Source organism: Muscardinus avellanarius, assembly GCF_963383645.1.
Source record: "Muscardinus avellanarius genome assembly, chromosome: 1".
Taxonomy (NCBI): Eukaryota; Metazoa; Chordata; class Mammalia; order Rodentia; family Gliridae; genus Muscardinus; species Muscardinus avellanarius.
In genome coordinates, this window is record NC_137786.1 from 210,246,416 (window position 1) to 210,268,823 (window position 22,408).

A 22,408-nucleotide genomic window follows, 5' to 3' on the forward strand; every position below is an offset into this window, starting at 1 on the left:
GATGCAGAATCATTTTGGTTCAGTCAAGGATGAAGAAATCAGTTCAAGGAAGAAGCTACTCTTTTCATAAATCTGTGCAGTTAGTGTGATTTGGTTTCTTATAGACTTGACCATTTGTAAATACCTCCTGTGCTGTTAAAAGGTAGGCAATAGAGCTGGGAATGGTGGTACACACTTGTAATCCCGGTACTTAGGAGGCCGAGGCAGGAGGATGGCAGGTTCAGGGCCAGCCTCAGCAACTTGTGAGGCACTTCTGCAACTTAACGAGACACTGTTTCAAAATAAATAATAGAAATAGGGCTGGGGATATAGCTGGGATGTAGAGTGTCCCTGGGTTTAATCCCAGTTCTGGAAAAAAAAAAAAAGGCAGGCAACGCACTTTGATAGAAGACTAGTTCATTGTGACTTTCTTCTTAAAGCTTACCAACTCTTACCAACTGTGTCTCTGAAAATTGTATATTCCTGGGGTAATTTCATTAAGTAAGGATCTGAAGATAAAGATCAAAGATATGCTAAGAGTGGTGATACTTTCATATACCACATTTCATAATGGTATCCTTTCAGAGAACACACAGCTTTACCTAGCTTAGGTGATTGTTGGTTTCATTATTTGATAATAGAAAACCAGACTTCTGGGAGATTATGGGATTTCTCTCCCCTCCTCTCAGTGACTATGTAAGAAGGGAACCTGAATTCTAACCAGGGCTTATGGCTCGGGGCTCGGTGGGGAAGTGTAGTCGTCAAGCAGGGCTGTGCCTGCGCCTGTGTTTCCACCTGGAGGCCGTGCCTGTGTCAGTGGTACTTTTGACTTACCAGTAGACGTTTATGAACATTTATTCACCATCACAAAATGTTCAGGGTCTTTCATGTGGCACACAGAACCATGAAACATAAAAACCAAACCAAAACATCGAAGTTTGTTATCTAGACAAGTCTTTCCCTCTCTCTTTTTCTTATAGAAAAACATTTCATGGTAAAAACAAAAAAGTATGTGAGTGGCAACTGAAAAATCACTGCTTCCTTCTAGAAAACCACTAGGATTTGCATAAACCACTTGACTGTCTGGTAAATGATTATCTGCTTTGTCACTCCCAAGGGACTTTTAACATTAGGTTATTTTTGTGTTTATACATCAGGAAAGTTTTGAATTTGAAGATAGGTGCTTGTTAAACTCTTCAAGTAATGATGGTTTGTAAAACTGGGTATTTCAAAAGTCTGAAAAAAGTGAACAAAATGCTAATAAAGCCCCGTATTGTTATACCCACACAAGTAAAATTAAAGGCCTTGGAGGGAATTTGAATTTGTGCTGTGTATAACCTGTTAATTATTTGCCTTTGGTACAACTGAGATACAGTAAGGGAAAATACTAAAGTGTACCAATTTGAGACATGGCAAGTTTAAAAGAATTTCTGTGATCATTCTTAAAATATCTACAAGAAGACATTTCCAGCAACAGAAACCACAACCTGGCTCTTTCTGTTTGGCATTGGTCTACTGAAGTAGATTACCAGGGACAGTTTGAGGAAAAGATTGTAGAATGCATTATCGGACTTTTTTCTAGGCTCCAATTCTGGAAAAGTACACTGATGCTGGAATTCTTATAAATAAGTACATGTCCTACTGAGTGAACTAATAGCCACCTTTGAGGTTACTTGTCGATGTTTATTATCTAGCAACTGCAGCGTAGGTTAGTAAGCTTTTCATTGCTGAAGTCTGGCATTATTACAGATACATTGGAATAAGCCATAATTGATGACTTTCACATATTCTAATTTTCAGGTACAAATAGGTTGGAACAGTTTCTTTCATTTTAAATTGGTACTTTAAATCCTCTTTTTATTTTTCACTCAGTTCTTTACAGTACTATATTTTATCTGAGATTACAATGCATGAGGAATTATATTTTAATGTTGATTTTGCATTTTTGCTACTGTGGTAAATTTTTATTAGTTTTAGAAGTCTTGGTAGAATGTTTTTGATCTTCTAAGTATAGGCTCCTACCATTTGTAAATAGTATTGATTTGACTTCTTTCTTCCCTATTTGTATCCATTTTATTTCTTTCTCAAATTTCTCTCTATAAAATTTCAAGAACTATATTTGATAGGAGTGGTAACGGTGGACATCCTTGTCTACTATTTACATTTTAGAGAACATTGTAGGGAAAATGCTTTTAATTTTTTCTCATTCAAAATGACGCTGCCTTTGGATTTGCCATATATTGTATTTATGAGGTTGAGGTAAGTTCCTCCTTTTCATAGTTTCTTCAGTGTTTTGATCATGAAAGGGTGCTGAATTTTGTTGAAAGCTTTCTTTTTGCACCTACTGAGACAATCATGAGTATTTTTGCCCTTAATTCTATTGAGGTCATGAATTTAATTTATTGATTTGTATATATTGAACCATCCTTGTAACCCTAGAAAGAAACAAACTCGATCATGATTTTCTATCTTAATATATTTTTAAATATGAGTTACTAATATTTTGTTAAAGACTTTCTGCATCTATATTCATCAAGCATATTGATCTTTATAGTTTTCTTTCCTTGATGTGTCCTTATCTTGTTTTGGTATTAGGGTAGATACTGGCTTCATAGAATGGATTTGGGAGTGTTCCCTACTCTTCTAATTCATAGGATAATTTTGTTTTGCAGTACTGGGGATTGAACCTAGGGGTGCTATACCACTCAGCTACATTTCCCAGTCCTCTTTATTTTATTCTAAGACAAGGCACCATCTCACTAAGTTGCCCAGACTGGCCTTGTACTTGTTATCCTCCTACCTCTGCCTCCTGAGTAGCAGGGATTACATGAATTCTCCACCACTCTTGGGTTCATGGAATAATTTTAGAGCATTGGCATTAGTTATTTAAAAGTCTGAGTAGAATTTATCTGAGAATCCATCTGCTGTGTTTCCAGGGCTAAACATGCATATCTCACCCCAATCTAGAGTCCTACTTTATCCCAGGTATCCCTTCTCTAGGTGGTCCTGGAAGCTCCTGGCCATTAGTAATTCTTTAGGGAAATTTGGATAGTTACACTGAGTAAAATAAATAAAAGCCACAAATGCTCTCATGCTAATTCAGATTAGGTCTTGCCACCAAATGAGTTTGAGCATCATTTTAGGAAAACATTTTTAGATTTTTTTCCAGAGCTTTTTTTTTATATTTTGGAATTGAGGTTAAGAAAAAATAAAGCTATGACATTATAATCCCTTTTTGTAGATGAGAGAAAACGGAAGTCCAGAGAGCTCAGATAACTTGCCCAAGGCCATGACTTAAGAGGCAGAGCTGAGCTGTTTGAAAGCATGGGATTGATCCATATATGCTAAGTGGTGTATGCCTATGATAATTTGTAAAATTAAAAAGCTATTCAGTCTCTAGCAAAAAATCTATTTGCAAAGAATAACACAGAATATTGTCTTATTTTTTAAATGTCTATTATTCTGTATAAGTATTATAAAGAAAAATTTAGAAATGCGTACACTAGACACGACAGAGTTTACCCATGATGGCTGGGATTGGCAAGGTCAGGGGATAAGTGTCTTTACATTTATACCCTATAGATATCTGTGTTGTTTGTATTTTTTAAGTGATGAGTACCTGCTTAAAGGAAATATGGGAGAAAAGTTAATAACAGGTAACATATTTTTCCTCATTTCAGAAAAATAGAAGACTTGTTCTCTTTCTTCCTGCCATACAGCATGGAGGACCCCTTCTTTTTATTGTTCCCCCATGTATTTTACTGGCTGCTTAGGCAGTAATTATTCTTTAGTTTTCTGGAGATAGTCAATTTTCTCAAAGCTTTGGAAGACTAATATCTCACACAGAATGAACAGAGTTTAACAAGATGAAATATCACAAGTGAAAACAAAGTTCAAACTGTGCAGGGACTGGGGCCCAGTGTCTCAGCTGACAGGCGGCCGATTAACAGCAGCAGCAGCGAGCCGCGCTGACAGCATGAAGGGGCCACCGTCTGTATGAATGTGAGCGTCGGCTATGGTATTTAGAGGTGAGCTGCCGTATTTGGAATGTGAGAATGAGTCAAATCTCACTCCATCCAGGTCATAACTGGAATCTTGTCTCCAGTTCCGGATGCAGAAAATAGGAAACCTTTTCCAGGTAGATTGATTAGGGGCTTAAAGGACTTGAAACCATGTCATTTAGGCACAAGTGAAGTTATTAGGTAGGTTTAGTTGAGTGTTTTGCTTGCTTTTGCAATATTTTGACTATGTTACCTGCTCACATTGTAGCTCCATATTGATGGACTGCACGCAGTTTTGTGCCATACTCTTAAGTGTTTAGGATGCAAAGATGAAAAGACATGGGTTCCTAATGTAATAAAGGACACAGCAGTGTGGGCAGTACCTTGCAAACAGTGTTATAAGTGTAACAATACTGATTAAGGCAGAGGAAGGAGGGAGAAATCATGGCTGACATCCTGTGGTGGCTGAGGATGGGAGGTTAAGTTGTTCAGAGAGACACAGAACTTTGAACTAGGTTTGGAAAAAAAAAACACAACGTGTTACAGGGAATGAAACAAGATTGAGAAAGGACAGTATGGCTGGTTTGAATATTTGAAAGGATGTTAGGTTAGGTACAAGAAGGAAGAAATGAAATTATTCAGGTCAACCTCAAAGGCTCAGGAACCAGTGGGCTATGGTACAGGGAGAGAGATTATGGCTCATTTTTTTTGGTGTGTGTGGTACTGAGGGTGGAACACAGGGGCATTCTACCTCTGGGCTATACTCTCAGACCTATTTTAAACTTTATTTAGAAACTGGGTCTCGCTGAGTTGCTGAGAGCCTCACGAAGTAGCTGAGGCTGGCCTCGAACCTGTGCAGTCCTCCTGTCTCAGCCTCCCAAGAGCTGGGATTACAAGTGTGCGCCACCATGCCCAGCTTATGGCTCAGTTTTTGAAGGTTTTAATAGAGTTATCCAAGGGCTTTTCTGAAATGTCATCAGCATTTCCAGTCCTTGGATGTGTTAAAGCACAGGTGGGTTACCTGTTTGTCAGCTTTAACACAAAAAAGCAGGTCACACAGATAGACTGAGGCATGGTGAGGTGCTGAAGGGCTTCATTTCTGAGATTAGACACATAGGACTGACACTTCTACATGCTGGCTCTTTGACCTTAGCTAGGGTTGTGATAAACCCTAAGTGCTCAGAAGAACACCTGGTATATAGCAAGTGCGAAATATGTCACTAATAAATATTAGCTATTATGGATGTTCCTGGATGAGTGGTTAGTTTACCTACTCTTCAAAGCTTCTCTCACTTTGAAAGACTTTGAATTTCTAATTGTGTAAATATGGAGCAATATTCTTATGAATTAAGATGATAATGACACTGAAAAATAAGCCAAAATACACCCGCAAAGATGGATAAATCTCCGATTTCTTGAACTAGAATTCATTGTTCTAGTAACTATCTTGAGCGATCCTTCCAGGTTTTGGAATTCTTCCACTGCTTATCCAGAGTATGTTATGAGTGGCCGGGACTACGTGACTCTCTAGCTCATGGTTTTCTTTGTCTCATAGGTAAAGTGAGACAAGGAATGCCTACCCAAGTATTAGGATTGGAGATGATGGATGAAGATCAGCTAATGGAAGAAGTCTTGGATAAGTTTATTAATAGTCATGAGCAAACATATGAAGAATTTCTGAACACGTTCACTTATCTTTCAAAAGGTAAAACCAATGGTTAAACTTTCTATAGCAGTAGATATGAAGAACTTTATTATAAGTCTATGTTTTTGTTGCCCTTTTAGAAGGACTTTTTCATGGACGGTCCTTCAGTTCCTTTATTACATAATTCTTATCAGGACATCTGTGGCTGATATGTGTAAATACCAATGTCTATACATCCAAGAGCTGTGCTATGAAATCAGTACCATAGAATTTGAAAACTAAAAATGCCCAGATAAATTATATAATCTAATCCCTTCATTTTATTTTTAAGAGATACAAATGTAAAGAGTGAATGTTGTTAAGCCGGGTGTGGTGGCGCACGCTTGTAATCCCCGCGCTTGGGAGGCGGAGACAGGAGGATCGCTCAGGTTCAAAGCCAGCCGCGTGTGCTGGCTTAGGAGACCCTGATTCCAAATAAAAAAGTATAAAATAGGTCTAGGAGTGTAGTCCAGAGGTAGAAGGGCTTCCAGAAACCCCAGTACCACCCCCCCCCCACACACAGAGTGAATATTGTTAAAAATCATTTTTAAAACTCAAGATAAACATTTAGAACCTGGCATCACCAATTACTGGTTGTCTGACTTTGGATGTGCGGGTTTCTGAGTAGAGGGGGATAATAATAGTAGCTGCCTCAAAAGTTGATAAAGTCTTATTGAAATAATCCATGTAAAACTCAGGCTAACACATAGTAAGCACTTGCTGCATGGTAGGTCTTCTTCTTCTTATGATATTGATAATGTTGCTTTTGCTGCTGAGGTGGTTTCTACAGACAGGAAACGATGCTTTAGACCTGCTCTGATAACCTGAACCCTAAAGGCCCAGGTCATGCTGTGGGTTAAAGCACGTGTTCTGTTTGCCCCATGTAACTATTTTTAAATTGAGCCAACATTTACGTTTGTCAGTTTTACGGGAAAGTCTTGATTTGTGTCTTTTTTTCAGATCAAGTTAAGAAGATCTGTTTTCTTTTATTTCCCTCGTTTCATTATCAGCTGAGTTATAAGCTCCCAGGCACTCACGCAGTCTGAGGATGCGTGGATGCACGCTCTGCCTCATTCATTAAGTGGTTCTTACGGGCATGGGTTCTGTCTGAGCTTGTCATCAGCTGTTTCTCAACCGCGGTCATTTCTGGGCCATTGATTCACATTTGAGGGTTCTCCACCTAGCTGCCTGCACAAGGAGCTTTTAGAACATGTTGATCCCAAAGCCCACTTCAAACCAAGAAATTTGAGCTGGGCCAGGGAATCAGTATTTTATGCAAGTTCTCCTGCTGGTTCTGATGGGCACCCAAGGTTGAGAACAGGGGTTTCATAATCTCTGAGGTCATGATTCTCTTAGGAAACGTAAGCTCATGATTCTAAGTCATGATTCATGTGTCCTAATCAAATGTAAAAGGAAGATAGTTAGAATGAAGAAGAGGAAAAGTGATTTTAGCCTATTTCATCTAACCAGCATCATCATACAAAATACAGGTCAGTCTGAAAATTCTAAATCTGAAGTGCTTCAAAATCCAAAACATTTTGAGCACCGCCAATGCTGATATAAGTAGAAAATTCTACACTGGATCAAATGTGGCAAGACACAGCTCAAACACCAGTGCAGTAAACTTACTGTATAACATTATCTTCATTATGGTATTAATGAAACAAATGCATTTTAGGTTAGAAATCTCATTAGGTATATTCAGATATTCTCTCTCTCTCTCTCTCTCTCTCTTTTTTTTTTTTTTTTTGGTGGTACTGGGGATGGAACCCTTCTACCTCCGGGCTACACTCCCAGACGTATTTTAGATTTTTATTTGGAAACAGGGTCTCTTAAACCAGGGAGGCTGGCTTCAAACCTGTGCGATCCTCCTGTCTCTGCCTCTCAAGCACGGGGATTACAAGTGTGCACCACCATGCCCGGCTTATATTCAGAGATATTCTAAAATTTAAAAAAATCAGAAATTCAAAACACTTCTGGTTCCAAACATTTTTAGATAAGGGATACTCAACCTCTACAATAACATCCATGTCTGAGTCTGTCTTTCTTACCCCTTGTCTCATTAAGCTTTCTCACTGCTAAAATCTAAAACAACTGACCACACAGTTTAGAGGAAGGAATAATTATTTGCTCGTCAGGCTGGGTCTGTAGAGGTCAGGGCATGGTGGTGGGAAGCAGAGAGAGGGAGAGAGCAAGGACTCTGCTCTCACTATGGAGGCTGGAGGAAGAGAGAGAGAGAGAGAGGGAGGGAGGGGGGAGAGAGAGAGGGAGGGAGAGAGAGAGAGAGAGAGAGAGAGAGAGAAAGGAAGAGAGAGAGAGGGAGGGGGGAGAGAGAGAGAGGGAGGGAGGGAGGGGGGAGAGAGAGAGAGGGAAAGAGAAAGAGAGAGAGAGAGAGAGAGAGAAAGGAAGAGAGAGAGAGGGAGGGGGGAGAGAGAGAGAGGGAGGGAGGGAGGGGAGAGAGAGAGAGAGGGAAAGAGAAAGAGAGAGAGAGAGAGAGAGAGAGAGAGAGAGAGAGAGAGAGAGAGAGATATCAAGGGGAGGAAGAATCATATATAATCCCCAAATCCGTACCCCAGGACCCACCTCCTCAAGCCATACCATACCTGCTTAGGTTACCACTCAGTAAATCTATTAGAATGTTTTTATCCTCTGATGAGATTAAAACCCTCATGGCTTAATTATATCAATTCTGAACCTTAATACAGAAGCTCTTCAGGAAGCATTCTTATATATAACCCTTCAATAAAATAAAATAGATTGTTTTATTTTTTCTTAGTGGGAATGAGGAATTTAGGAATATCAAGCTAACTTTGAGGCTGAATGATGGTTTTTTTTTTTTTTCTTTTGTACTGGGAATTGAACCCAGAGGCATTTTGCCTCTGAGTTACACACCCAGCCCTACTTTATTTTTATTCTGAAATAGGATCTTAATAGGTTGATGAGAATCTCACTATTTACTAGGAGGCTGTCCTCAAACCTGTGATTCTTCCATCTCAGCCTTCCAAGTGCTGGTATTACAAGCATGCACCACCATGCCCAGCTGACTGATGGTTTTGATGTGATATATTGATCAAATCTTGAGAATGGCCAAATTGCCTTTTAGCTAATGAACTTGGGTCTAGGAAGATGCTTGCTTTCTCTGAGTCTGATGATCTAACTCATCTTTCTGGAACTAAACATGGCAATATGAATGGCTAGGGTGGGGCGGTGGAGACCAAGTTAAAACTGGAGTATTCTTGAATTTTAGGACGCCAATCACATTTGAAAAATCCAAATTATTTTGGAAATTATTTGTCTGGCTGATTTTGTTTTCATACCCTTGAATAGTAAAAAAGTTATTTCAAGCACATAATATTTGGAGGGGTTACACCGATTTGATTTTGGGGATAAGGGTCTAGTCTATATTCAGATTCCGGTATGATCATTGCATGCAGAGAAAGAAACTGTTGCAGAGGTGGTGACTTTGTTTTGAGCTCCATTTGGGGCCCCAAATTGAGCTGAAATAAATGATGGTGCAAGTTACATAAATTGTATCTCCAAGCATACCAGTTGTTTTTTTCTTACAAAATATCCCTAGGCACCAGTTCACATTATAAACTAATGACCTGAAAAAATTCCTCTTAAAGCACAAAGAGTTGTGAGAGAAAAGAAATACCTCTTAAATCAGTAAGTACCCCCTTTCCTCCTGAAACACTGAAGTACCTCCTGAAAAAAACACACAGGACTTAGGGACAGGCGTAAGAGTTGAGTGAGAGCCAGGAGAATTGATCTAGGTTACTGTGATCAGTTCTGTTTGAGAAAGACCTTAAGGCTAGTCCTTCAAAGCACCTCCTTCTTTCCAGGGCCCTTTGTCTCATGTGTTTGGTTGTTTTACTGATTAAAGTGGTTATCACCCCATATACTTATGTACATTTCATTAGTAACCTCAGTTTCTCAAGTCCATTACCATTTCTACTGATTGACTGTTCTATTTATTTTTATAATAGTTATATGCCAGATTGCTTATGGGATTCATTTTCTTTCCAAGAGTCTTAAAAGGGTCAGTAATCCTATTAAAAATATTTCCCTGGAAAAAATTAAATTATAGCCTTATTGAAAGAAATTCACATTACTGCTTCAGACTCTTGCAAAACAGTTGGAAACTGTTAATATTGCAGCATAATTCTCACTACAGTGCACTTATGTTGATCATATTTTGGAGTTCTTTTCTTTTTTAAAGCAACTGTAGATTTTCAAGCCATGGTATGTATTTAATAATAAATTTAAGGTATCAAAATATTTAAAGAGACATGATAATTATTAATTTAAAACAGTGTTAATTGAGTTCTCAATTCAAGAGGATAAATGAAGTTGTAAGATATGTGCTAGAAAATCATGTAAAATTTTTTGTCATGGTAAAGACACTATTCTTTTGTTAACATGGTGGATAAAGATAAGCACTAAGTTGAGTTCTCTGTCTCTAAGTTGCCTTTTGAACACAATTTATAGAATTTCTAGAATATCATTCTGGAGAGAAAAGACTTCCTTGTCACATTTCTATCATTTGCTTAGGTTTTGAAAATGCAGGTGTGAATACTTATATTTGAATATTTGTTAATGTTTTCATTAATTCGTTCAGTAATTCTTTGAGTGGGATAACCACTGAACCAAAACTTGCCTTGGGTCTATAAGCTGAAGGAGTTTGAGAGGTAAGAGGAGAAACTGAAGTGCTCCCGTTAGGTCATGGTTCTATTGGTTTTTGTACCTAGGTGTGTGATTGTGTGTGTGTGTGTGTGTGTGTGTGTGTGTGTGTGTGTGTACACTTGTGTGTGTATCTATGCACATGTGTATGCATGTGCTTATATACAACCCACTTTTAAGTAAGTATTCTAGATGAAGATGTAACCTTGCTTTAGTAAGGTTTAGAATTACTTCCAAAATGCTGGAACAAACTGGCAATTCCTTTTCATATCCTTCCATACCAGGATTAGCACATGATCTGATTTGAGAAGAGTTTGCCCACCTTTCAGAGCAGTAGTTACTTCTCATATTGTTGTTATACAGTTGTGAAATTAAGAAGTCACTTAGAAATTGATGCTAAATCATGTTAAGTCCTTTTTGTTGCATATGGCACCTCTGGAGCAGTGCTGTAGAGCTGTGATTTGAATGCAGCATGGCCCCCAAGCGCTCATGAGCTGAAGGGTGGTCCCCAGTGTGATGGTAGGGAGGAGGTGGATTTCTTAAGAGGTGAGGCCTAGCGTGAGCTACATAGGTCACTAGGGATGCTGCTGCAGGAAGGGATCAATGCCAGACTTGTGGAATTAGTTGTTCTGACCAGGGGTGTCCTATTAAGAAAAGGGCAACCCTGGCCTCTCTTGGTCTTCAGCTTTTTGTTATGTCATGTAATCTCTCCTGCTTGTATGTGCTCCCCCCATGATACTGTCACCTATGAGGCACCATGCTCCTGAATTTTCAAAATTGTATGCTAAATAAACCTCTTTTTTTTTTTTAACTCCTTTTTGGTACTGGGGATTGAACCCATGGGCAGTCAACCTCTGAGTTATACTTACAGTATATTTTAGTCTTCATTTTCAAACAGGTTCTCTCTGAGTTGAGGAGGGTCTTGCTAAGTTGCCGAGGCTGGCTGTAAACCTGTGATTCTACCGTCTCAGTCTCCCAAATACTGGGATTACAGGTGTGTGCCACCACACCCAGCTAATAGACCTGTTTTTTACACTATTGGTAGGATTGCCAATCAGTGCAGCCACTCTAGAGTTCAGTGATTTCTCAGAAAATTGGGAATGGATCTACCATATGATTCAGCTATACCACTACTGAATATCTTTCCAAAGGGACTGAAATCAGAATATTATAGTAATGCATGTATATTCATATTTATAGCAGCAAATTCACAATAGTCAAATTATAGAACCAACCTAAGTGCTCATCAACAGATGACTAGTTTACAAAATTATGGGATAGTCACACAATAGAATTCTACTCAGCAGTAAAAAAAGAACAAAATTATGTCATTTGCAGGAAAATGGATGGACCTGGAGATCATTATGTTAAGTAATTAGCCAGCACAGAAAGTGAAGGGTCATATGTTTTCTCTAATATGCAAAAGCTAGGAAGTAATCGGGTTACAAGAAGGACTTTGGAAAATGTAGAAAACCTAGTGGAGAAATGGAGGGGTTCTGTGGGAAGGGGACAGTGGGAGGAGGGAGAATTAATGAAGGAAACACTTCCATGTACATCATGTCTATATGTAAGAATACCAGTGGAAATCTCAATGTCTTATATGAGGAAGGGAGGGAATAGGGAGAGAGCCAGAAGGAAAGCTCACCAGCTGCTGTGTGCATGTATGTCCCTATCACTATTTCCTTTATGGTGTGAGATTATAAGACTCTAATGCACCAATAAGAGTATAAAAAAAGCCCTGTTTTTATATAGTACTGAGCCTCAGGTATTTTGTTATAGCAGCAGAAACTGGACTAATTAAAGAAGGTTACAGTAATTTTCAATTCTCAATCTGCCGGTCTGACACACACAGATACCCACACACCCACACCCAGTACCATTATCATTCTGATTTTGTGTTTCAGGCTGAATGATTTATTTCCATGAAGTTCCCTATTTTATCAGTTACTCAACTTAAAATAGTTTTGAAATTGAAATGAATCTACTGTGACTTTTATGATTAACTCTTAAATAAGTCTTTGTTTTTCTTTCTCTCATTTCTTTTTTTAAAAATGCCCAGGATTTAGTTTCCCAAGTGATTCTGAGTTTTATATTAGCATATAACAGTGGCTTTCTAGTCACTGTCGTATTTGTCAACTTTAACCTATTTTATTATGTGTAGATCAAAGATTATTTTGTTTCTGATTTTGATGTGTACTTTTTAGTTTTCTTTGTGCTATTCTCATTTCACTTGCAGTACTTTATGCTTTTAGCATCTCACTGCTCTTTTAACATAGGTTTGAAAAAATTCCTGTCAACTCAACCTCCCTTTATTCTTTTATACATGTTATTATATAAATTAAATTCCCTATTAAGTAGAACATTTATGGCTGAATGTCCAGGACAAATGGCCATGCCTGTGGCTTTATAAACTGGTGTTGTTACAGTCTTTGATAGGTTCAGAATTTTAGAGTTTCAAAACCACTAAGTAGGTTTTAATTTTCCTTAAATTTCCCCTTTACATATTTATTTATTGTTGCTAGTTGTATAGCTTCCACAACTTTGGAGAGCTTTTAATAGTATTTTTAAAATATATTTTTATTGGTGAATTGTAATTATACATAACCATGAGGTTTATAGTGATAGGAACATACATGCATACATTTAATAATGTGTAATCATAGAAAGCTTAATCTGTATTTACTTTGTTTACATTTAATTAATTATGCCGTCCTTACAGATTTCAGGAACACAGTTAACATATGATTGTGACCTCATAAGCCTACATTGTCCAATATAGTAGCTACTAACAACATATGATGATTGGGTTCTGGAAATATGGCTAGTGCTACCTGGAATCTGGGTTCTAAATTTTTTTAACTTTCAGTTAATGCTTAGATGTAAATTTAATAAGGTATACTCAATTTACTTTTTGGAAAAATTTTAAAGGTGTTTGGGACAACTTGGGTATGTGAGTCAATTTTTAGAATGTAAATTTTATAAATCTAAATATAAATTGAGTATTTCTGATGAAAATTTGGAAGCTGAATTGCAATATGCTGTAAGTGTAAAATAAGCACTGGCTTTTGAAGATTCAGTATAAGTAGAATGCAAAAATATCTCAATGGTATTTTTATATTGACTATATTTGAAATGATAATATTTTGGAAAATTGATTTAAATAAAGTATATCATTAAAATTAACTCCACATTTTATTTTTTACCTTAAAAATAGAAACCTGGCTACTTGAAACTTTAAAATGACATTCATTTACATTATATTTCTATTGAATATTACTGCTATGGGCCAATGGTTTTCAAGCCTGGCTGGGTGGTAAAGCCTCTTACGATGGTAAACTTTTATTAAAAAAAAAAAAAAGACGTGTCTATTCCAGGCCAATGAAATGAGTGTCCATAACAAGGTGTCTGGGAATTTTGGTATTTCTTTTTTTTTTTTTTGTAGTGGTACTGGGGTTCCTGGAAGCCCTTCTACCTCCGGGATACACTCCCACGGGCTACACTCCCAGACCTATTTTTTAACTTTTTTATTTGGAAACAGGGTCTCTTAAGCCAGCGTGGCTGGCTCAGAACCAGCGCGATCCTCCTGTCTCCGCCTCCCAAGTGCGGGGATTACAAGCGTGCACCACCACGCTTGGCTGAATTTTGGTATTTCTAAGACTTCAGGGAATTCTGATGTACCACTATTTGAGAACTACAGGTACAGACTATAAATTCCTATAATATAGCATTTTAAAAGTCAGACAGATAGTTGTTAAAGCTTATTTCTGTTTAAATTGTAGAGTTGGGACAGTGTATTGCTCCTCATTGTAAATTCATTTACTGTTGTACTTAACTCAGCCTTTGTCCCAGGTAACTTACTTAATTACCACAATGCTGTAAAGAAATAGCCATCATTGTTCCTTTCTTATAGCTCAGGGAAAGGAAAATCATGCCAGATTAGAAACTGCCCTGATGTGGGATCATGGATTCAACCTCCAGACAGCTGACCCTCTGTACCCCCAGTGTCTCTCACGGAGACATCTGGCAGTGTGAGACTGTGAGAAAACCAGTCTAATGTCATTACTGATAGCAGCTAACATTTATCAAGTACTATGTACTATGACAATAGGACTGAGACGATGTGAAGGTTTTTTTTTTAATGTTTAAATTTTCATGATTTCCCAATTTACAAATGGGGAAAGCAAGGTTTGGGTTACATAACTTGCTATTATGGACTGAACTGTATATCCCTCAAATTTATTGACAGAAGCCTTAATCCTATTTGGACTATATTTGAAGATAGGGCCTTTAAAGAAAAGAGATACAAATGGCCAAAAAATATATGAAAAAAGGTACAACATCGTTAGCAATCAGAGAGATGCAAATCAAAACTACACTGAGATTCCATCTAACCGCAATTAGAATGGCAATCATCAAGAAGTCAAAAACCAATAAATAAGTCAGGCATGGTGGTGCAGGTTTGTAATCCCAGCATTCAGGACGCTGAGATTGGAGGATCGCGGTTTGCGGACAGCCTCAGCTACTTAGTGAGGCCCTCTGCAACTTAGTTAGACCCTGTTTCAAAATAAAGAATAAAAATAGGGCAGGGAGTGTGGCTCAGAGGTCAAATGCCCCTGGGTTTCATCCCCAGACCCACAAAAACAAAAACAAAACCAATAAATATTGGCAAGAATTTGGAGAAATTGAAACTCTTCTACACTATTGGTGGGATTGCAAATTAGTTCATTTGCTATAGAGGTCAGTGTGGAGATTGCTCAGAAAACTGAGAGTGGATCCACCATATGATCCAGCTCTACCACTCCTGAATTTACTTTTGCAAATGTATCTTTCCAAAGGGGTTGAAGTCAGAGAACTGTAGTAATATATGCATACCCATGTTCAAAGCAGCACAATTTACCATAGTTAAATTATGGAACCAACCTAGATGTCCATCAACAGATGAATGGATTAAAAATTATGGGATATACACACCATGGAGTTCTACTCAGCAGTAAAGAAGAACAAAATTATGTCATTTGCAAGAAAATGGAAGGATCTGGAGAACATTATGTTATGTGAGATTAGCCAGTCAGAGAAAGTAAAAGGTTATATGTTTTCCCTAATTTGTGATACCAGAAGGACTCCAGATAATGGAGGAGTGGAGGAGAACCCTCAGTGGAGTCCGGGAGGTGGTCTAAGGGAAGGGGAGGGGGAAGAGTGAGGAATCATTGAAGGAATTACTACCATTGCTTTGTATACATATGTGAAAAGACCAGTGTCAACCTCAGTACTCTGTATGGGAAAGGGGGATGGGGAGGGAGTGGGGTAGGACACCAAGTGCTGTGTGCATGTATGTCACTGTCAACATGATTTATATTATAATGTGAGACTATAATGCACCAATGAAATCATATTAAAAAAAGAAGTAATTAGGGTTAAATAAGGCCAGAGGGTTGGACTCTAATTCAGTATGTCTTGGGGCATGGGGTTAGAGTTTGCATGTGCCTAGATAAAAGCCCCAAAAGCCACATGAAGACACCATGAGGGGCAGCCTTCTGGAGGAGAGAGGCCTCTGGAGACCTGGAACCTGCCAACCCTTTGATCTTGGACTTTCAGCCTCCCCAACTGAGAAAATACACTTCCTGCTGTTTAACCCACGCGGTGTGTAGGACTTGGTAGTGGCAGCCCGGCTGACTTGCCCAAGGTTGTGAAGCTGGTTGGTGGTGGAGTTGGACCGTGAGCAGAGTCAGTGTGGTTCCAGAGCCTGCCTTCAGCCACTTTGCTGTCTCCCTTCCCTACAGTACTCAGCAGTTCTTCTCACGCTCGGGGATGACGTGGGCTGAGGGAGTGGACAGGACATCTCAGAACATGTTCATCCTGTCTTCTCTGGAGTAGATGCTCCCTGGGACCTGCTCTCTGAGGGTTTTGTTCACTACTCTCACTCTGGTCCCTAAAACCTTGTCTGGTAATGTGGGATGAATAGTTGCCTATTGAATATTTGTTGAATAATCTAAAGAAAAAGCAACTAAGAGAAGACAGAATGACAGTTGTGTGAGAGCCTCAGACCCCACCTGAAGAAGATGCATGTTTAGTGACAGGTCCAGGATGTCTTAAGACTGCATAAGAGACTGTGATGCTCAGGGTTTGAATTTGATCTACTACTCGACTGAAAGTAATAGCAAAACTTGCAAACAAATGAAAAGCGACAAGACACATTGCAAGTGATTTTGAAGCAAAGAAAGAAAAATGTGCAGAGTCAGGGAGGCTGGTGAGGAGGCTGAGCAGAAGCACGTAGGGGAGGTCCAGACTAGGGTAGTGAAGGAGGGAATAGAGAGCAAAAGGGCCCCTGAGATGCTGCGAGTGAAGGAATGACAGACCCTTCTTAGTAATAGGACTGACTGAGGATGAGGGAGAGAGCCAAAGCCGATTCCCATCTTTCGCCCGGGAGATGCTGAGGCCCACAGAGGCTAAGCGACTTGTTCAAAGCCACACAGTTCTCATTTGAGGAGTCTTTTAATTTTTTCCCCCCTGATTGAGCGTATGTTCTTTCAAGAGCGGAGAATCTTGGGTTGGGATTTGGTTTACACTTCTGCACTGATAAATTCTGACTTGTCATTTCAGCCAGAGGAATATCACTACTCATACTTGACAACTTCTAAAAAATGTAATTAAAAATGAAACTGGTGACAGCACATAAAACAACACGTTTCTAAAGTCGACATATTTTGGTCCCCAAAGCTATTTTGAATTTGAACCAGCACTGCATCTTTAAACTTCCATAGGGGGAAACCAAAAAAAAAAAAAAAAAAAAAAGGCTTTTTCCAATCTGAAGAATGAATTTTAAATCGCTGCAGAAAAGACCATAGAGAAAAATAGAGAAAGCAGCTGGCTCTCTTACCAATTTTAGAGCAGGAGAGGAATTTCAGTAGAGCATAAAAACAGCTTTCCCTCATAAAAGAAAACACAACAAGAAAAATAATCCTAGCTGTGTAGCCTTTTGCAGTTATTTTCTGTTGAGTATTAGAGAGACCAGAGGGCTTAGCACTGTTGTGATACCCTTGCAACCAGCAGATTGCCTGCCAGAGGAAGCTGGAAACAGCTGACCAGCTCTGTGCTTCCAGGTGGCACTTAAAGCCACGGTTTCTGCTCTGTTATCAGCCACCTAATTCCCTACTGAATATTGAGTGGTGTTTTGAGTTCACAGCCCATTTGCAGTGTCTTTCTGTTTCCTCTCATTTGTTAGCCACATTAAGAAAAAAAAAAGGCAACTTGGGAAGCACTTTGGCAAATGTGAATATACCAGTACAGAACACATTGGAAATAAAATAATACAGCAAATAGCAATAAACTGACTTAAGACATAGACCATTGAGATAATGTTAACCTTAAGGAAAATCTGAGAAGGCATCATATGCGGACTTACTAAGAAAAGTAACTAGGTAATTAAAAATCCACATAATTAATCTGGCATCCCAAAGGAGAGCAGTATTATTTTAAAGCTTTTTATTGATATAGTTTTGGTATTTCAGAAAGAATAAAAGGGTAAGGAAAGAAAATCTGGTACTTTTTTTTTGTCTTTTATTTTTTGGTGGTACTGGGGTTCCTGGAAGCCCTTCTACCTCTGGGCTATACTCCCAGACCTATTTTTACATTTTTATTTGGAAACAGGGTCTCCTAAGCCAGCGCGCGCGGCTGGCTTAGAACCTGCGCGATCCTCCTGTCTCTGCCTCCCAAGCGCGGGGATTACAAGCTGGTACTTTTATAGCGATCGTAAATTCAATCTGTACATGGCCTCTTTACCTTAACATAATATCAACCATCACGTAGAACACCAAAGGATAAAGGTGTATCGGACAAAGTGAACTCATTTATAGCAGAGTCCTGTGGAAGCATTAGCAGAATTCACCTGTTTTATTTTTCCTCTTTGGGGGGAACATCTGCAAACTATAATTAAGCAATTGTCATTTGTTTCTCTGTTTCTTTTGTCATCACTAAATCACTGCACTTAGGGAACAAATTGACAAATTATGAAACACAGAAAACTGCTGGTTCAGTTGCAGAAGGAAATTTTTCTGCTCAAATTATGACAGATTTTGAGCTGACCGAGCCATTTTGTTTTAGATATATTAGCATAAATCTTCAGCTGAGGTTGTTACAACTGATATTCATTCAGAGCATGAATATTTGGTCCAGAGATAATCAGAGAGTGTGTGTGTGTGTGTGTGTGTGTGTGTGTGTGTGTGTGTGTCTGCTATAGCTTAGGTGTAATTGGATAAGGGAAGAAAATATGCTCAATTATGTACAACATTTTAAATTATAATAATTTAATTTGTTTTTGGCAATGTTCTGAATCCATATTTTTTTCTTTTTGGTACTGAGGATTGAACCCAGGGGCATTCTACCTCTGAGCTACATCCTCAGCCCTATTTTATTTTTTATTTTGAGATAGGATTTTACTATATTGCCGAGGGTCTTACTAAATTGCCAAGAGTTTTGCTAAATTGCTGAGGCTGGCCTTGAACCTGCAATCCTACTGTCTCAGCCTCCCAAGTACTGTAATTATAGGTGTGAACCACCATGCCTGGCTAATGTATAGTATTTTGTTAAAATAAATGTATTTTCTAATATGCTTTCTCAGCAGAGTTAGATATGAGGGTTCTAAAATTGCTTTGTTTAAAAATAATCATTTTCTTTGGTTCTTTGTTTATATTTTTTCAATTTAAGTATATTATATATGGTATATTCCACATATACATGTAAATTAGAGAGTTGAACTTTCAGAGGCAATGGAATTTTAAAGTGTACAAAACACAGCGAGCTATTAGTAGTTAAACTTTTTGATGATCACTCTTAAACTTTAGCCAACTTAAACAATATTAGGTGGATGCACATTTTCTGTGCATGTATTTCTCTTTGACTGGCAGCATTATTTTTATTCATTGTTGTTTCATGTATTGTTACTCAAAGCAAAAGGGTAAATTGCTCCACTTGAAACCGAGGTGGTCAAAGACTGTGTCCTTTGATGCAGTTGAATGGGCATGTATTTAAATTTGAGTGGTTTTTAGCAAAATGTTCTTTCAGCCATGGAACAATAATATTTTCTTTGAAATGGTTGGCTAAACCCAAAGGGATACAAACAGGAAACTTTATGTTAACCGAGCCCATATCTTTCTAATATGAAAATCAAACCACAGATTGTCTACTGTGTGATTTTGAGTCTTTTTAAAATCTGGATTGGTTCCAGTGATATAGATTTAGGTGACACCAGTCAGCTTTTCTTCTTGCAATTCATGGTCCCTTCAGCATAGGGAAGAATCATTATAACACTTTTGTGTGTTTTCTGGAGTTAGTCTGCCTTTTGCATTAGATTTTGTGGTGTATTAACCACTGACTAGAAAAAAGAAGGGGTTGTAACTAGTCATCTAATTCTGGTATTTGGCTGAGCCTCTAATTCTAGTGCCAATCCAGTTCTTGCTAATTTTGAGGTCATTTAAGTAGTATTGATTATTCTGGTTATGGTTTAAGCACTGAATTATTGTCTGGGAACAGAGAGATGAATGATATGGAGTCTTTAATCTATGGAGCCCTTACTCTATGGATTCCTTACTCTATGGAGCCCTTACTCTGTGGAGCCCTTACTCTGTGGAGCCCTTACTTTATGGAGTCCTTACTCTGAGGGGCCCTTACTCTGTGGAGCCCTTACTCTGTGGGGCCCTTACTCTATGGGGCCCTTACTTTGTGGGACCCTTACTCTGTGGGGCCCTTACTCTGTGGAGCCCTCACTTTTTAGAGCCCTCACTCTGTGAAGCCCTTACTCTTAGGAGCCCTTACTCTGTGGGGCCCTCACTTGTGGAGCCCTTACTCTCTGGAGCCCTCACTCTTTGGAGCCCTCATTATGTGGAGCCCTTACTCTGTGGGGCCCTTACTCTATGATGCCCTTACTCTGTGGAGCTCTTACTCTATGCAGCCCTTACTCTGTGGGGCTCTTACTCTCTGGAGCCCTTACTCTTGATGCCCTTACTCTGTGGAGCCCTTACTCTATGGAGCCCTCACTCTGTGGGGCTCTTACTATCTAGAGCCCTTACTCTATGGAGCACTTACTCTGTGGAGCCCTTTCTCTGTGGAATCCTTACTCTGTGGGGCCCTTACTCTGTGGAGCCCTTACTCTCTGGAGCCCTTACTCTCTGGAGCCCTCATTCTCTGGAGCCCTCACTCTTTGGAGCCCTTACTCTGTGGGGCCCTTACTCTGTGCAGTCCTTACTCTTTGGAACCCTTACTCTATTGAGCCCTTACTCTCTGGAGCCCTCACTCTTTGGAGCCCTTACTCTGTGGAGCTCTTACTCTCTGGAGCCCTCACTCTTTGGAGCCCTTACTCTCTGGAGCCCTTACTCTGTGGAGCCTTTACTCTGTGGAGTCCTTACTCTATGGAGCTCTTACTCTGTGGAGCCCTTACTCTATGGAGCCCTTACTCTGTGGAACCCTCACTCTGTGGAGCCCTTAGTCTGTATAGCCCTTACTCTATGGAGCCCTTACTCTAGAAAAGAAGTCATTGACTGTTATGCCATCATTTATTACTATCTGCCTATAAAGAACAGAGTTAATTCCCAAATGCTCTCGATGTAGGAAAGCAGAATAAAAATGCATGTTTATAGATTATATATAGTCAAATTGTAAGGCAGTATTAACTACTTTTTTGCACAGTGCTGACAAAACAATATCCAGAATATTGCCTTTGTTTCTGGGGTCTTAGTTTTAGATTTAGTAAATACTCTTTGAGTTAGGAAAAAATAACATTAATTAGAAAAATGGATTTTCAGACTGTTTTTTTTTAAATGAGGGAGGTCCTGGAGTTCCATGTACAATTGATGGATGTGTCGGGCTTCTATAATTTAAGTCTGCTTTTGAATGGCCTTCTTGCTATATGCTAGTGCTTGAGAGCTAGATAATTACAAATTTATGTAGAAGATATTATTCTTTCCGTGAAAGTTTGATAACTCCTAGGAAGGATTTATTTGTAAAGAGGAAGGAAAAATTAGGCTGGGCATGGTGGTGCGTGCTTGTAATCCCAGTACTTGGGAGGCTGAGAGGAATATTGCAGGTTCCTGGCCAGCCTTAGCTACTTAAGACCTCTTTAATTTTAGTGAGACTCTGTTTCAAAATAATAATAGGGCTGGGGATGAATTCTGATTTCAATCACTAGTACCACATTAAAAGAAATCCATCTATCTCTAACCTATATCAGTTGAGTTTCTCTGAAGTAGATGCTTTTTAAAAAATTTTATTTATATGTGGAACATATTGAAAATGGTATACATTTAGATTGTGTTTGGTACCTTCCCTGCCCGTTTCCCCTTCTCCCTCTCCCAACAATGAGTGTGCAGGTTAACCATGCTATATTCATACTTTTACACATATTCAGATGTAGCTCCCTCCATTAATCGACCTGAGCCTTCTTCCTCTCCTATCCTTCCATTCTAGCTTTGCTGAGATTTCCCCACTAGTTCAGTTGCTATGGAGATCAGTGTGGAGTTTCCTTAGAAAACTGGGAATTGATCCACCATATGATCTGGCTGTACCACTCCTGTGTCTTTGTCCAAAGGGTTTGAAATCAGAGAACTATAGTAACATATGCATACCCATGTTCATAGCAGCACAATTTGTAATAGCCAAAATATGGAACCAAACTAGGTCTCCATCAACAGATGAATGGATTGCAAAATTATGGGAAATACACACAATGGAATTCTACTCATCAGTAAAGAAGAACAAAATCATGTCATTTACAAGAAGATGGAAAGATCTGGAAAACATTATGTTAAGTGAGACCAGCTAAACACAGAAAGAGAAGGGACTTAAGTTTTCTCTAATATGGCCAAAGTAGGTAATATTGGGGATACCAGAAGTAGAGCTTTTTTAATGCAGGTAGACAGAAGGGCATGATCTCAGAGTGAAGGAGAATTTGTTTAGGTTGAAGATAACTTAGCTTTATGCAGAAGGTAGTGTTCTGTCCTCATGTTTCACATTTTGTCCTAGGAAGGGCCAGTGTGGTGGAAGGGGTACTGTTTTGTTTTCGGGCAGAAGGCCT

General features: G+C 38.9%; 1 protein-coding gene across 1 annotated transcript in view; it reads left to right on the plus strand.

The window, feature by feature from the left end:
• Window positions 1-5,552: 5,552 nt before the first annotated feature.
• The window catches only part of IFTAP (intraflagellar transport associated protein), a gene marked incomplete at both ends in the record, with an annotated part of 49,150 nt that continues 32,294 nt past the window's right edge, over window positions 5,553-22,408 (plus strand). Inside the window, one exon of the mRNA XM_080690657.1 lies at window positions 5,553-5,685. Within this exon, the coding sequence (XP_080546783.1) occupies window positions 5,553-5,685 (133 nt within the window). The remainder of the gene's footprint in view (window positions 5,686-22,408) is intronic.